Source organism: Anser cygnoides, chromosome W (assembly GCF_040182565.1).
Source record: "Anser cygnoides isolate HZ-2024a breed goose chromosome W, Taihu_goose_T2T_genome, whole genome shotgun sequence".
Lineage (NCBI taxonomy): Eukaryota > Metazoa > Chordata > Aves > Anseriformes > Anatidae > Anser > Anser cygnoides.
Window position 1 is genome coordinate 4,388,090 of NC_089911.1, and position 16,478 is coordinate 4,404,567.

Consider the following 16,478-nt stretch of genomic DNA (forward strand, 5'->3'; position numbering starts at 1 on the left):
CCAGCCCCCCCCCCAAAGGGCCATGCCCCCCCCAAATGACCCAGCCCCCCCCAAAAGGACCCCAAAGCCCCCCCTAAATCCCCCAGACCCCCCAAAAAGGACCCAGACCCCCCCAAAAAAAACCCAAACCCCCAACCCCCCAAAAGCCCCCTAACCCCCCCAGAAGCCCCCCCCCCAAAAAAAGCCCCCCCAAAGCTCCCCCCCCCCCAAAAAAACAGACACGAGGCTGTGGGAGGACGTTTATTGGGGGGGGTTTCTCCCCGGGGGGGGTCACCCCGGGGGGGGTCACTCCGGTGGGGGGGGGTCACCCCCGTGTGGGGGGGTCACCCCGGGGGGGGGTCACTTCTTGCCCCCCCCTCCTCGGCGGCCGCCTCCTGCGCAGCCTCGCGGCGCCGCTGCTGGAACTCGGCGATGTCCTGGGGGTCAGCCTGGGGGGGGGCACCCCAAAATGGGGGGGGGGCGTTAAGGACCCCCCAAAAGGAGGACGCGGGGGGGGGCCAGGGAAGGACCCCCCCCCCCAAAAAGGACCCATGGGGGATGATGCGGTTGGGGACCCCCCCAAAAGGAATCAGGAAAGGGGGGGCACAATTGGGGACCCCCCCCCAAAAAAGACGCCCCCCCCCAAAAAAAGGGACCCTGGAATGGGGGGCACAATCAGGGACCTCCCCCCCCCCCAAAAAAGGAATTTTGGGGGACATCTTTGGCCCCCCCCCCCCAAAAAAAAAAAAGAATGGGGGGGCACAATTGGGGGACCCCCCCCAAAAAAAGGGCCCAAAGCCCCCAGGGACCCCCCCCCCCAAAGGACCTAGGAATGAGGGGGGGGCACAACCGGGACCCCCCCCCAAATAAAAGGGACCCAGGGACCCCCCCCAAAGGAAATATTTGGGGGGGGGCACAGTGCGGGGACCCCCCTCCCAAAAAGGACCTGGGGGGGGTTTAAAGGGATGTGCCCCCCCCCAAAAAATGGGGTTTGCCATCACAAGACCCCCCCCTAAAAGAGCCCTTGGGGGGGGGGCACAGTGACCCCCCCCCCAAAAAAAATTGGAGCCCCCACCCCAAAATGGGGGGGGACCCCAAAACCTTGGGGGGGGGGGCACGAAAAGGAGCAAATATTGGGGGGGGGGGAGTGGGATATTTTTGGGGTGGGGGGAGGTTTTTTTGGGGGGGGATTTTTTGGGACCCCCCCACCCCAAAAACGGGGGGACCCCAAAACCCTGGGGGGGGGGCACAAAAAGGAGCAAGTATTGGGGGGGAGTGGGAGAAGAGTGGGATTTTTTTGGGGTGGGGGGGATTTTTGGGGTGGGGGTGGGGTTTTTTGGGGGGGGGGGGATTTTGGGGGGGGGGGGATTTTTCGGGGGGGGGGGGCACCCACCGTGGCACCACGCGGAGGCCGAGGCTGCGGGCGCTGCCCACCAGGGCCCCCACCAGGGCCCGCAGGGCCCCCCCCGGGCCGCCAGCGCCGGGTCCCCCCTTGACCAGCGCCACCTCGTAGAGGTGCTTCAGGGACACCACCCCCACCTCCTCGTGCCCTGCGGGGGGGGGGCACCCATGGGTGGGGGGTGGGGGGCACCCGTGGGGTACCCCCCCCAGCAGAAACTCCGGGAAGCCCCCCCCCCAAAAACCCTCCCCATTGCACCCCCCCCCAAACCTCCCCTCCCAACCTTGGGACCCCCCAAGCACCCATGGGCGCCCCCCCCCCCATGGGCTCTGCCCCCCCCCAGCCTCCAGGCCTTGAGAACCCCCCAACCCTCCCCCCAGCACCCATGGGTGCCCCCCAAGACCCTTCACCCCCCATCACACCCAGCCCCCCCAGCACCCATGGGTGCCACCCAGCCCCCTCTGCCCCCTTAGCCCCCCCAGCCCCCATGGGTGCCCCCCATCACCCATGGGTGCCCCCCATCACCCCCAGCCTCTCCCAGCCCCCATGGGTGCCCCCCCAGCCCCCTCTGCAACCCCCCAGCACCCATGGGTGCCCCCCAGCCCCCCTCCAGCACCCATGGGTGCACCCCAGGCCCTTCACCCCCCCAGCCCCCCCAGGTGCCCCCCAGCCCCTCCTCCAGCCCCCCAGCCCCCATGGGTGCCCCCCCAGCACCCATGGGGAACCCCCAGACTCTTCACCCCCCCCCAGCACCCATGGGTGCCCCCCCCCTTACCAGGCCGCGTCGCCCCTTCTCGATGCCGGCCACGGCCTTGAGGAAGTACGAGGTGGGGGGGCCCAGCTCCAGCTCGTAGCTGCGGTCGGGCTGGGGGCGGTAATTGGGGGGGGTCATTAATGGGGGGGGTTAATTGGGGGGGGGGGTAATTAATGGGGAGAGCATTAATTGAGGGAGGGCATTAATGGGGGGGTTAAAGGAATGGGGACGCGATGAGGGGGCATTAAGGGGGGGCATTAATGGGGGGGTCATTAATGGGGACACAATTGGGGGTCATTAACGGGGGGCATTAATGGGGGGCATTAATTGGGGGCGTTAATTGGGGGGGTTAGAGGAATGGGAAGGCCTTGACTGGGGGGGTCGTTAATGGGGGGTTATTAATTGTGGGGGTAGAGAAATGGGGATAGGATGGGGGGCCTTGATTGGGGGCATTAATGGGCATTAATTGGGGGGAGTCATTAATGGGGGTCATTAATTAGGGAGCGTTAATTAGGGGGGATAAAGGAATGGGGAGACAATAGGGGGCAGTAATTGGGGGGTTATTAATTGGGGGGGTTAAAGGAATGGGGACACAAAGGGGGGCCATTAGTTGTGGAAAATCATTAATTGGGGTCATTAATTAGAGTCATTAATGATTATTAATTGGCGGTGCCAATTGGGGTTATTAATGGGGTTATTAATGGTGGCTGTTAATGGGCGGCCATTAATGGGGGGGTCATTAATTGGGGGCGTTAATTGGGGGGGTAAAGGAATGGGGACACAATGAGGGGCAGTAATTGGGGGGGGTCATTAATGGGGGGGCGTTAATTAGGGGAATAAAGCAATGGGGGCACAATGGGGGGGCATTAATGGGGGGGCCTGGCGGGGGACACATTAATGAGGAGGTTGTTAACGGGGGGTCATTAATGGAGGGAGAGAAACCGTTAATGGGAGGGGCACATTAATTAGGGGGCACATTAATTGGGGGGTTAATTGGGGGGGCTCATTAACGGGGGGTGTTAACGGGGGGGGCAGGGGGATCATTAACCACAGGGCTCGGTAACGGACACGGGGGAGCTTTAACGGGGATGGGGTCCCGTTAACGGGGGGGGGGAGGGCTCATTAAGGGGAGGGGTAATTAACGGGGGGTTAATTAGCGCCCCCCACTCACGCGGACCAGCAGGCGGACGCGCAGCGGGACCCCCGGGCGCACCCCCCGGGAGCGGTGGTTGAAGTCCTGGCAGAAGGCGGAGATCGGGACCCCGCGCTGGGGGGGGGCAGCGGGGGGGGGGGGGGCGGTCAGCGGCTCCGGTAACCGGACAGCCCCCCCTCCCCCCCGGTAACCGGAGAGACCCCCCGGTAATAGAGAACCCCCCGGTTACCGGGACCCCCCCTCCGGTTACCAGAACCCCCCCCCCCCCCGGCCCCCTCGATTACCGGAGACCCCCCCCCCCCGGTTACTAGAACCCCCCCCCCCCGGTTCTCCGAATCCCCCCCCACCAGTCCCCCGGTTACCGGGACCCCACCCCCGTTACTAGAGCTGCCCCCCTCGGGGTTTCCAGGACCCCCCCCCCAGTAACGGAGAGACCCCCCCCAAGTTACCGGAGCCCTCCCGGGGGCCACGGGCCCCCCCGGTCACCGGGAGCCCCCCGGGGTTACCGGGACCCTCCCCCAGATACCGGAGCGCCCCCCCATGGTCACCGGGAGCCCTCCCCAGGTTACCGGGACCCCCCCGGTTACCGGAGCCCCCCTAGATATCCTCCCGGTCACCGGGAGCCCCCCCATGGTCACCGGAGCACCCCCCCGGTCACCGGGACCCCCCAGGTTACCGGGAATCCCCACCCGGTTACCGGGACCCTCCCCAGTTACCGGAGCCCCCCCCCAGGGTTACCAGGGGAGCCCCCCCCCCCAGGGGTTACCAGGGGGAGCCCCCCCCCCCGGTTTATTCCCCGCACCTGGCCCAGAACCGGCCCCAGCGGCGGCCCCGGCGCCGCCCCCCCCCGCCGGGATCTGGAACCGGAGCGGCCTCGCTTCAGGCCCGGGCCCCTCCCCGCGGCCCCCCCCGCGCCGCCCGCACCGACCGGGCCGCGCGGGCCGCCCGCGACATGGCGGCTTCGCCACGTGACTCCGGCCGCCGTCACGTGGTGCCACCTCCCCGCCCCCGTCACGTGGTGCCTTCCCCCCGCCCCCGTCACGTGGTGCCGTTCCCCCGCCCCCGTCACGTGGTGCCGCCTCCCCGCCCCCCGTCACGTGGTGCCGCCCCCTCCCGCCGCCGTCACGTGGGGCCGGAGAGGTTCCCCCGCTCCTTATAAGGAAGCCGGGGGCGGGGAGAGCCCGGCCGTGATGCAATTGCCCATATATGGGCATGCGGCGCTGCCGCAGCGCCGGGGATGCCCCGCGGCCGCCCCCGGAGGGGGGGGGGGGAGGGGGGGGGGGGGGGCTCCGCTTTCGGGGTCCCACGGGCCCCGTGCCCCCCCCCGTGCCCCCCCCGTGGCCATGTCCCCAACGTCCCCAGTGCCCCCCCCCCCAAGAGCCCCCCGTGTCCCCTGTGCCCCCCGAGCCCCCCCATGTCCCCAAAGCCCCCCCGTGCCCCCCCCGTGTCCCCAGTGCCCCCGGGCCCCCCCCATGCCCCCAAAGCCCCCCAGCCCCCCCGTTGCCCCCATCCCCAATTCCCCCCCCCCCGTGTCCCCAAAGCCCCCCCATGCCCCTCAAACACCCCCCGTGCCCCCCCCCCGTGGCCCCCCGGTCCTAAAAGCCCCCCCGGCCACAACCCCCCCCGTGTCCCCAAAGCCCCCCCAAGCCCTCCCATGTCCCCCCCCGTCCCCAAAGCCCCCCACCCCCAATGTCCCCCCGTACCCCCCCCGTCCCCAATTCCCCCCGTCCCCCCCCGTCCCCAAAGCCCCCCCAAATCCCCCCCCCCCAAGCAGAGGCCACACGCGGGGCTGTTTGGGGGGGGGCTCAGGATTTATTCCCCCCGCGCCCCCCCCGGCCCCGCCGCGCCTCCCGCAGCCGCTGCAGCACCTCCTGCCGGGAGCCGGCCCTGGGGGGGGGGGCGGGGGGGGCGAGGGGAGGGGTTGGCACCCCCCCAACACCCATAGGACCCCCCTTAGCACCCATTGAACCCTTTCCAGCACCCATGGGACCCCCCCCAGCACCCATAGGACCCCCATCACCCATGGGACCCCCCAGCACCCATTAACCCCTCCCCAGCACCCCTAGGACCCCCCCCAGCACCCATGGGACCCCCGTGCCCATAGGACCCCCCCGAGCACCCATGCCCCCCCCGCACCCACGGGACCCCCCGGCACCCCTGGGACCCAGGGACCTCCCCCCAAAACCCCTGTGCCCCCCCCCGAATCCATTTCCCTCCCAGTTCTCCACACCCCCCAGCACCCCTGGGACCCCCCAAGCACCCATGGGCTCCCCAGCACCCCTGGGACCCCCCAAGCACCTATGGACCCCCCAGCACCCATGGGACCCCCCCGCACCCATGGGACCCCCCAGCACCCATGGGCCCCCCCGCACCGCGCCCGGCTCCTCTCGTAGGCGGCCGTCAGCGCCCGGTCCCGCTCGTCCATGAAGGCGCTGTGGGCACCCGCCACGTACCTGGGGGGCACTGGGTTGGACTGGGAGCACTGGGAGGGACTGGGGGGGCTGGGGGGGCGGGGGCTGTGTAACCTGTGATACTGGTTTGTACTGGGTTGGACTGGGAACACTGGGAGGGACTGGGGGGCCGGGGGGCTGCTGGGGGAGCACCCAGTGATACTGGTGTGTTCTGGGTTGGACTGGGAGCACTGGGAGGGGTTGGGGGGGCTGGGGGGGCTGCTGGGGGGGCACCCAGTGGTACTGGGTTGGACTGGGTTGGACTGGGAGCACTGGGAGGGCCTGAGGGGGCTGCTGGGTGGGCACCCAGTAATACTGGGTTGGACTGGGAGCACTGGGAGGGACTGGGGGGGCCGGGGGGGCTGCTGGGGGGCTCCCAGTGGTACTGGGTTGGACTGGGAGCACTGGGAGGGGCTGGGGGGGGCCGGGGGTGTGCAACCAGTGATAATGGTGTATACTGGGTTGGACTGGGGAGCACTGGGAGGGGTTGGGGGGGCTGGGGGCTGCTGGGGGGCACCCAGTGATACTGGTTTGTACTGGGTTGGACTGGGAGCACTGGGAGGGACTGGGGGGGCCGGGGGGCTGCTGGGGGGGCACCCAGTGATACTGGGTTGGACTGGGAGCACTGGGAGGGACTGGGGGGGCCGGGGGGGCTGCTGGGGGGCTCCCAGTGGTACTGGGTTGGACTGGGAGCACTGGGAGGGGCTGGGGGGCCGGGGGGTGTGCAACCAGTGATACTGGTTTATACTGGGTTGGACTGGGAGCACTGGGAGGGGCTGGGGGGGCCGGGGGGGCTGCTGGGGGGGCACCCAGTGGTACTGGGTTGGACTGGGTTGGACTGGGAGCACTGGGAGGGGCTGGGGGGCTGCTGGGTGGGCACCCAGTAATACTGGGTTGGACTGGGAGCACTGGGAGGGGCTGGGGGCTGTGCAACCCATTATACTGGTTTATACTGGGCTGGACTGGGAGCACTGGGAGGGGCCGGGGGGCTGCTGGGTGGGCACCCAGTGGTACTGGGTTGGACTGGGTTGGACCGGGAGCACTGGGAGGGACTGGGGGGGCCAGGGGTGTGCCCCCCCCATAGGTCCCCCCCAATGGGCTCCCCCCCAGTGGGTGCCCCCCTGCCCCTCCCCCACCCATGGGTGCCCACCCCCCCACCCATAGGCCCCCCCACCCCTGGGTGCCCCCCGCCCCCACCCATGAGTGCCCCCCCCCCACCCCATGGGCTCCCTCCCCCTGCACCCCCCCACCCCCATGTGTGCCCCCCCCCGGTTCCCCCCTCACCCCTGGGTGCCCACCCCGCCCCCAATGGGTGCCCCCCCCGGCTGCCCCCCCATAGGTGCTCCCCCACTCATAGGTGCCCCCCCACCCATGGGTGCCCCATCCCTTTCTCCCCCATATGTCCCCCCCATGGGTTTCCCCCCCATATGCCCCCCCCCCATGGGTGCCCCCCCGGGTGCCCCCCCACCCATGGGTGCCCCCCCACCCATGGGTGCCCCCCCCCCATAGGTGTCCCCCCCATGGGTGCCCCCCATTCCTCTCCCCCCCATTCCTCCCCCCCCACGGGCTCCCCCCAGTGGGTGCCCCCCCCACCCCCGGGTGCCCCCCCCCCCCCACCCCGGGTGCCCCCCCCCCACCCATGGGTGCCCCCCCATAGGTGCCCCATCAGTTTCTCCCCCATAGGTCCCCCCCACGGGCTCCCCCACCCATAGGCTCCCCCCTTCTGCCCCCCCGCCCCTGGGTGCCCCCCCCGGTGCCCCCCCCCCCCGGGTGCCCCCCCCCCCGGGTTCCCCCCACCCATGGGTGCCCCCCACCTGTAGGCCAGGCCGTGCGCGGCCGCCCCCAGGGCCGCCAGCAGCAGGCAGAGCCCCAGCACCCGGCGCCGCTGGGGGGGGGCGGGGGGGCCCGGGGGCGGGAACTGGGACCAGTACCGGGAGCTGGGGGGGGGGGAGTGAGTGACCCCCCCCCGAGAGAGCAGCACCCGTGGGACCCCCAGGACCCCCCCCCAGCCCCAATCCCCCCGCCCCGACCCCCCAAGACCCCCCCCGGACCCCCACCCATTGAACCCCCCCAAGACCCCTGGGGCCCCCCAGAGACCTCCCAAGACCCCCCAGCCCCCCCAGCCCCCATCCGCCCCCCAGGACCCCCAGGACCCCCCGGAACCCCCCAGAGCCCCAAGACCCCCCAGGACCCCCCAGACCCCCTGGACCCCCCAGCCCCCATCCGCCCCCCCAGGACCCCCCAGCCCCCATAGGACCCCCCAGGACCCCCCAGCCCCCCCCCCCCAGCCCCCCCAGGACCCCCCAGCCCCCATAGGACCCCCCCCAGGACCCCCCCAGCCCCCCCAGGACCCCCCCCCCCCCAACCCCCCCAGACCCATTGAACCCCCCCAAGACCCCCCCCAGGACCCCCCCCCCCCGGCCCCTCCAGACCCCCACCGCCCCCCCAGCCCCCGTAGGACCCCCCAGGCCCCCCCCCCAACCACCCCGGCCCCATTGAACCCCCCAAGACCCCCCCCAAGACCCCCCCAGCCCCCCTCGGCCCCCCCAGGACCCCCCCCCCTCCTCTCCCCAAGACCCCCCGAGGACCCCCCCCAGCCCCCCCAGCCCCCCCGGCCCCCCAGGCTCCCCCCGCCCCCCCCCCCCCCCCCCCCCCCAATTACCGTGGCGGGGGGGCAGCGCCGGTGGTCCTGGTGCGGGGGGGGCCCCGGGGCGGGGGGGGGTCTCCCCGGGGGTCTCCCCGGCGGGGGGGGGCCGGGGGGGGCGGCGGCGCAGGGCCCCGTAGGCCTCGGCCAGGCGCTGGAAGCGGCCGTGGCGGGAGGGGTCGGCGGGGTCCCCGTCGGGGTGCACCTGGGGGGGACCCCAAAATGGGGGGGGGACCCCAAATTAAGGGGGGGACCCCAAATTAAGGGGGGGGTCCCGAAATCGGGGGGGCAAAGGGAGGGGTCCCCAATGCCCTCCCAGTACCCCCCAGACCCCTCCCAGTGCCCCCAATCCCCCCAGTAACCCCCAGTCCTCTCCCAGTGCACCCCCAATGCCCCCAATCCCCTCCCAGTGCTCCCAGTACCCCCCAGACCACCAGTGCCCCCCCAGTTCCCTCCCAGTACCCCCCTATCCCCTCCCAGTCCCTCCCAGTTCCCCCCAGCACTCTCCCAGTCCCCCCAGTCCCCTCCCAGTCCCTCCCAGTGCACCCCCAATGCCCCCTAGTCCCTCCAAGTCCTGTCCCAGTCCCTCCCAGTGCACCCCCAATGCCCCCCCAGTCCCTCCCAGTGCACCCCTAATCCCCTCCCCAGTCCCTCCCAGTTCCCCCCTAGCCCCCCCCCCCCACTTCCCTGCAGTCCCCTCCCAGTACTTCCAGTGCCTCCCAGTGCCTCCCAATGCCCCCCGACCCCTCCCAGTGCTCCCAGTCCCTCCCAGTGCCCCCCAATCCCCTCCCAGTACCCCCCAGACCTCCCCCAGTCCCTCCCAGTGCCCGCCAATCCCCTCCCAGTACCCCCCAATCCCCTCCCAGTCCCTCCCAGTGCACCCCCAGCACTCTCCCAATCCCCCCCCAGTCCCCTCCCCAGTGCCTCCCAATCCCTCCCAGTGCCCCTCCAATGCCCCCCCAGACCCCCCCAGTCCCTCCCAGTGCCCCCACCTCCTTGCAGCGCTGCAGGAAGGCCGCCCGGATCTGCTCGGGGGAGGCTCCGGGCGGAACCCCCAGCACCTGGTATGGGTCCGGGGGGGCGCCCTGCGGGGGGCACCGGCCCGTCACGTGACAGGGGTGCGCCTGGGTCACGTGACGGGGGAGTGGGGGTCACGAGACGGGGGCGGGGTCACGTGACGGGGGCTCACCTCGTGCAGAGCCAGCGGCGGGGCAGCATGGCGACGTCCTTGGGCGTCAGCGCTGCATGGGGGGCTTAATTAGGGTTAATTGGGGCTAATTAGGGATCAAGCACAGCTAACTGGGGGTTAATTAGCGTTGCTTGGTATTAATTTAGGATTAATTGCTGTAAATTGGGAATTAATTGGTATTATTTGGTGTTAACTGGTGTTAATTAGTATTTATCAGTAATCAATTACTTTTACTGAGGGTTCATTAATGTTGATTAGGAGTTAGTTTGTGTTAATTAGGCGGTAAATAGTGTTAATTAGGGGTTAGTCATTGTTAGTTAGGGATTAATTTGTGTTAATGAGCAGTTAATTAGTGTTTATTAGGATGTTAATTGGTTAATTGCTGTTATTTGGGGAAGTTAATCGCTTAATCAGGGTTAATTAGTATTAATTGGAGGAGTCAGTTGGTATTAATTAAGTTTTTACTATTGTTAGGGTCTAATTAGTATTACTTAGTATTGGTCAAGGTTTTATTGGGGCCAGTTAAGGCTTAGTTAGGGTTAGATCGTGGCTAGTTACTTCATTTAAGGTTTAATCAGGATTAATTGAGACTTAATTGGGGTTAACTGAGGCTTACTTAGGCTTAGTTAAGGCTTCATTAATGCGTAATTAACGCTTAATTAGCACCCAGCTGATGGTTTCCTTGCATGAGCCCAGCAGGAGCGGAACCTGTAACGGAAAGAAAAAACAATTAATGCTAATTAACACCAATTAACGCCAAATAACATTAATTCATTACTAATTACCCTTAATTACAAACTTAGCGCTAATTGCTCTGGGCACTAATTACACCCTTACTGACTCCCGCGGTGACCCCCGGGTAATTAAGGCGGGGCCGGAAGCTCATTAATATGTTAATTAGGGGCCCCTTGGTGGCTGCTGGGGGAGGAGGGTGGCCCAGGCCCCGCCCACTACCACCAGGCCCCGCCCCCGCCATCAGGCCCCGCCCACTGCAGCTAAGCCCCGCCCATCGTCCACAGGCCACGCCCATGCCCCACCCACTAAGTCCTAGGCCCCGCCCCCGGCTCTCCTGGCCCCGCCCACAGCTCCGTAGGCCACGCCCCCATCCCGGTCCCGCCTAAACCGTAACCCCGCCCACCCAGTTCCTGGCCCCGCCCCCGCGCAGGCCCCGCCCCCCACAGGCCCCGCCCCTTCTCCAACCCCCCGGCCCCGCCCCGCACCGCCTGACCCCCGCTGAGTGGTCTTATGCTAATGACATGCTAATGAGCCCCGCGGGCGGGGGGGGGGGGCTCCGTTGCCGTTACCATGGGAACGCCGCCCCGGGCCCTGCCGCCCGCCCGCCGCCACCTTCCGCTTCCGTGTCCGGGAACCACATCCGTTCACGTGCCCGCCTCATTTCCGACCACGCCCCCTCCCCTTCGGTCCCCTGATTGGCGGTGCCGGTCACGTGGGCCAGCGCCGGTCACGTGGCGCCGAGCGGGGGAGCGGTGCGGAGGTGGGGGGGCCGGAGGGAAACAAGGGGGGGGCGGGGGGGGTTCCGGGGGGGGGAGGGGATTTGGGGGGGGGTCTGGGGGGGGGGTGGCAGGGGAATTGGGGGGTCCGGGGGCCCGGGGGGGGAGGGAATTGGGGGGGCCTGGGGGGCTTCGGGGGGGGTCTCAGCCCCGGGGGGGCGGTTTTGGGGGGCTTCGCGGGGGGAGGGGGGGCCTTTTTCCTGGGGGGGGGGCGGCCATATTGGGGGGGTCCATTTTGGGGGTCTTTATTGGAGGGGGGGGCTCAGGTTATGGGGGGGGGGCAGAAATATGGGGGTCCTCAGCCTATGGGGGGGCATTTTGGGGGTCCCTATCTCTGGGGGGGGGGGCCCACTTTATGGGGGGGTCCCGGCTGTATGGGGGCCCCATTTTGGGGGTCCCCCTCGTTATGGGGGGCCCCACTCTTTGGGGGGGTCTCACCCATGTTGGGGGGCTCCCGGCTGGGGGGGTCTTTGCCCCCACGGGGGGGGCCCTCAACTTTCGGGGGGCTCCATTTTGGGGGGTCCCTCCCCCCTTTATGGCCCCGTGCGCCCCTGGGGTGCTGACCCCCTTTTGGGGTGCCCCCCCGGTGACCCCATTGTTTTTGGGGTGACCCCTGTGACCCCCATTTTTGGGGCGCCCCTGTGACCCCCCTTTTGGGGTGCCCCCTGTAACCCTTCCTTTTTGGGGCACCCCCTGTGGCCCCCCCTTTTGGGGTGCCCCCGGTGACCCCATTGTTTTTGGGGTGACCCCGGTGACCCCCTTTTGGGGTGCCCCCCACGACCACCCGTTTTGGGGTGCCCCCATGACCCCCCTTTTGGGGTGACCCCTGGTGACCCCCTTTTTGGGGTGCCCCACGACCACCCCTTTTTGGGGTGCCCCCGTGACCCACCCTTTTTGGGGTGACCCCATTGCTTTAGGGATGCCCCCACTGACCCCATTCTTTTTGGGGTACCCCCTGTGACCCCCCTTTTTTGGGTGCCCCCCTGGCTTTGGGGTGCCCCCCGATGACCCCCCTTTTTGGGGTGACCCCATTGTTTTTGGGGTGCTCCCGGTGACCCCCCTGTTTTTGGGATGCCCCCAGCGACCCCATTTTTTTGGGGTGCCCCCTGATTACCCCCCTTTTTTGGGGTGCCCCCTGTGACCCCCCTTTTTGGGGTGACCCCCGCCTGGTTTTGGGGTGCCCCCCGGTGACCCCATTGTTTTTGGGGTGCCCCCCCGTTGCCCCCCAGATGTGGCGCTGGGCCCTGGCGCTGGCGCTGGCGCTGGCGGCGGAGCCGGGCCCCGAGGCGCGGCGCCGGGTGCAGATCGGGGTGCGGCGGCGCCCGGAGGGCTGCGGGGTGCGCTCCCGGCGCGGGGACCTGCTGCACATGCACTACACGGTACTGGGCCATACTGGTTTGTACTGGTTTGTACTGGTTTGTACTGGGAGGGGCGGGGGGACCCGTTATATGTGTATTGTATGGGATTGGGAGGGACTGGGGGGCCGGGGGGGACTGGGAGGGACTGGGAGGGGTGTGGGGACCTGTTATACATGTACTGTATGGGACTGGGAGGGACTGGTTTATACTGGGAGGGACTGGGAGGGGTGGGGGGACCCGTTATGTGTGTACTGTATGGGATTGGGAGAGAATGGGAGGAGCTGGGAGGAGTGGGGGACCTGTTATGTGTGTACTGGTCCGTACGGGTCTGTAGTGGTTCGTGCTGGTTCTTACTGATCCGTACTGGTTTGTACTGGTCCAAACTGGTTTGTACTGGTTTCAGGACTGCAATTTTTCCTGGGGTCAACACTTTGTACTGGTTTGTAGGGCGGTTCTGTCACTGTTCATGGGTTTGTAGGGGCTCGTACCGGCTGGTGATGGCCCATATGGGTCTATACTGGTTCGTACTGGTCTGTACTGGTTTGTACTGGTTCATACTGGTTTCTGCTGCTTTCAGAACTGCAATTTATCCTGGGAGCAGCACCTTACGGGGGGGGGGGGGGTTGTCGCTGTTTATGGGTTTGTAGGGGCTTGTACAGGCTGGGGATGACCTGTACTTGTTCTTACTGGTTTGTACTGGTTCTTACTGGTCTGTACTGGCTTCTACTGGTCCATACTGGTTTCTACTGCTTTCAGAACTGCAATTTATTCTGGGAGCAGCACCTTACGAGGGGGTTTTGTCGCTGTTTAGGGGTTTGCAGGGGCTCGTACCGGCTGGTGATGGCCCATATGGGTCTATACTGGTCCGTACTGGTCCTTACTGGTCCTTACTGGTCCGTACTGGTGGCAGGGCCGCCTGGAGGACGGCTCCCAGTTCGACAGCAGCCTGAGCCGGGGGCAGCCGTTCGTCTTCTCGCTGGGCACCGGGCAGGTCATCAAGGGCTGGGACCAGGGGCTGCTGGGGTAGGGCCGGGCCTGGGGGGGGCCTGGGGGGGGGGGCAAAGTTGGGGACCCCCCCCCAAAAAACCTGCCCCCCTTCTCCCCCCCCCAGGATGTGCGAAGGGGAGAAGAGGAAGCTGGTCATCCCCCCGGAGCTGGGTGAGGGGGGGGCAAAATAAAATGGGGGGGGCAAAATAAAATGGGGGGGTCTGAGATGGGGGCAGAAATAAAATGGGGGGGGGCAGAAATAAAATGGGGGGGTCTGAAATGGGGGGGCAGAAATAAAATGGGGGGGCAGAAATAAAATGGGGGGTCTGAGATGGGAAAGGGGGAGCCTGGGGTGAGGGGGGCAAAAATTGGGGGGGGTCTGAGATGGGGGCAGAAATAAAATGGGGGGGGTCTGAAATGGGGGGCAGAAATAAAATGGGGGGGCAGAAATAAAATGGGGGGGTCTGAAATGGGGGGCAGAAATAAAATGGGGGGGCAGAAATAAAATGGGGGGGTCTGAGATGGGAAAGGGGGAGCAGGGGGGGGCAAAATAAAATGGGGGGGGGGGTCTGAGATGGGGGAAAGGGGGGAAAGGGGGGGGGGGAACCCTGAAATGGGGGAACCCTGAAATGGGGGGGCAAAAATGGGGGGGATGCTGGCATGGGGGGGGGCAAAAATTAAAGGGGGGTCTGAAATGGGGGGCAAAAATGGGGGGAGTGTGGGGGGGACCCTGGGATGGGGGGGACAAAAAATTAAATGGGGAATAAAACTGGGGGGGGGGGGGGGGTCTGAATTGGGGGGGGGGAAGGGGGGAACCCTGAAATGGGGGGGGGTCAAAATAAAATTGGGGGGGGGATCTGAAATGGGGGGGGACCCTGAAATGGGGGGCACCCTGAAATGGGGGGGCAAAAATAACATGGGGGGGGGTCTGAAATGGGGGGGCAAAAATGGGGGGGGGGGACCCTGAAGCAGGGGGGGCTCCTGAAATGGGGGGGGGGGCTCCAAAAAGGGGGGGGGAGGGCAAAAACGGGGGGGCCCTGAGATGGGGGGGGTCTCCTAAAAGGGTGGGGGGCACCCTGGAATGGTGGGGGGGGGCAATTGGGGGTCCCCAAAAATAGGGGGGGTCCCCAAATTGGGGGTGCTCTTAAAATGGGGGGGGGGAATGGTGGAACCCAAAAAATGGGGGGGGGGGCAAAATGGGGGGACCCCGATTAGGGAGGTGAAATTTGGGGTGAAAACCTAAAATTTGAGGGTTTGGGGTGGGGACCCCAATACTGCCCCCCCCCCGACACTGCCCCCCCCCCCCCCCAGGTTACGGTGACCGCGGGGCCCCCCCAAAAATCCCAGGTGAGTCCCAGTCTCCTGGGGGTGGGTTTTGGGGTGAAAAAGGGGAATTTGGGGCTGGGGGAGGGGGTTGGGGGGAAAAAAAAGGGGGATTTGGGCGGTTTGGGGGATTAAAGGGGGGTTTGGGGGGGTAGGGTGAAAAGGGGGTTGGGGGGTCCTGGGGGCTTTTTTTTTGGGGTAAAAAGCGGAGATTTGGGGTTCTGGAGGGGGTTGGGGTGAAAAGAGGAGGATTTGGGGGTTTAGGGGTGGATTTTAGGGTGAAAACAAGAGGATTTGGGGGTTCAGGGGTGGATTTTAGGGGTTAGGGTTTGGTTTTGGGGTGAAAAGAGGAGAATCTGGGGGTTTACGATTGGATTTTGGGGTGAAAACTGGAGGATTTGGGATTTAGGGTGGATTTTAGGATGAAGAGGATTTGGGGGTTCAGGGGTGGATTTTAGGGTGAAAACAAGAGGATTTGGGGGTTCAGGGGTGGATTTTAGGGGTTAGGGTTTGGTTTTGGGGTGAAAAGAGGAGAATTGGGGGGTTTACAATTGGATTTTGGGGTGAAAACTGGAGGATTTGGGGGTTTAGGGGTGGATTTTAGGGTGAAAGGAAAAGGATTTGGGGGTTTAGGGGTGGATTTTAGGGTTTGGTTTTGGGGTGAAAAGAGAATTGGGGGGCTTACGATTGGATTTTGGGGTGAAAACTGGAGGATCTGGGGTTTAGGGTTGGATTTTGGGGGTGAAAAGGAGAATTTGGGGAGTTTGGGGTTGGATTTTGGGCTGAAAAAGGGGTTTGGGGGGTTCAGAGGTAGATTTTGGGGTGAAAAGATCAGGATTTGGGGGTTTAGGGTGAGATTTTGGGGTAAAAAGAGAAGGATTTGGGGGTTCAGGGTTGGGTTTTGGGGTGAAAAGAGGAGGGTCTGGGGGTTCAGGGTTGGATTTTGGGGTGAAAGGAGGATTTGGGGGTAAAAAGCAGGATTTGGGATTTAGGGCTGGATTTTGGGATGAAGAGTGGGGATTAGGGATTTCAGGGGTGGATTTGGGGGTGAAAAAGGGATTTGGGGAGTTCAGGGGTGGATTTTGGGGTTAAAAAATGAGGGTCTGGGGGTTTAGGGTTGGATTTTGGGGTAAAAAGGGGGATTTGAGATTTAGGGCTGGATTTGGGGGTGGAGAATGGGATTTAAGGCTGGGTTTTAGGTTGAAAAGAGGATTTGGCATTCAGGGCTGGATTTTTGGGGTGAAAAGAGCGGGATTTGGGGATTCACAGCTGGATTTTGGGGGAGAAAATGGGAATTTGGGGATTAGGGCTGGGTTTGGGGATGAAAAGGGGGATTTGGGGGGTTCAGGGCTGGATTTTTTAGGTGAACGGGGGGGGTTGGGGAGTTCGGGGGTGATTTTTGGGGTGAAAAGGGGGATTTGGAGAGCTCAGAGTTAGATTTTTGGGGTGAAAAATGGGGATTTAGGTGTTTGCGGGGTGGATTTTGGGGTGAAAAGAGGCTAATTTGGGATCCCGACGCCCTTTCCGCAGGGGGGGCCGTGCTCATCTTCGAGGTGGAGCTGCTGAAGATCGAGCGGCGCCCGGAGCTATAGGGGGGGGCCCCCAAAAGTGGGGGTCCCCCCCTAAAGAAGGCAGGGGGGGTCCCCAAGTCATGGGGTCCCCCCCTTAAAGCTGGGGTGTCAAATTTGGGGGGGGGGGGCTGGGGGGGGGATTTGGGGCAATAAACGGGCG

At 65.6% G+C, this 16,478-nt stretch overlaps 2 protein-coding genes and 1 long non-coding RNA gene across 3 annotated transcripts; 1 reads left to right on the forward strand and 2 right to left on the reverse strand.

Moving 5' to 3' along the window:
- Positions 1 to 1,351: 1,351 nt before the first annotated feature.
- Positions 1,352 to 4,254, reverse strand: LOC136788765 (large ribosomal subunit protein uL11m-like). The gene is given in 6 exon segments (XM_066987444.1): positions 1,352 to 1,529; positions 2,154 to 2,243; positions 3,304 to 3,399; positions 4,088 to 4,132; positions 4,134 to 4,187; positions 4,189 to 4,254. Coding segments are annotated over 6 exon segments (366 nt in total). The 5' UTR covers positions 4,240 to 4,254; the 3' UTR covers positions 1,352 to 1,499.
- An 827-nt stretch (positions 4,255 to 5,081) lies between these two features.
- LOC136788771 (uncharacterized) lies at positions 5,082 to 10,980 on the reverse strand. Its single transcript, XR_010827374.1, has 7 exons — positions 10,873 to 10,980; positions 9,569 to 10,276; positions 9,372 to 9,464; positions 8,398 to 8,584; positions 7,550 to 7,672; positions 5,658 to 5,738; positions 5,082 to 5,172 (listed from the first exon to the last, which is right to left on the reverse strand). It is a non-coding gene; the product is annotated as an uncharacterized lncRNA (long non-coding RNA).
- On the forward strand, positions 10,937 to 16,438 carry LOC136788770 (peptidyl-prolyl cis-trans isomerase FKBP2-like). Its single transcript, XM_066987450.1, has 6 exons — positions 10,937 to 11,063; positions 12,309 to 12,458; positions 13,348 to 13,460; positions 13,549 to 13,595; positions 14,736 to 14,771; positions 16,278 to 16,438. The coding sequence occupies exons 2-6, from the start codon at positions 12,309 to 12,311 to the stop codon at positions 16,337 to 16,339; spliced, it is 408 nt and encodes a 135-aa protein (XP_066843551.1). The 5' UTR covers positions 10,937 to 11,063; the 3' UTR covers positions 16,340 to 16,438.
- Positions 16,439 to 16,478: the final 40 nt, after the last annotated feature.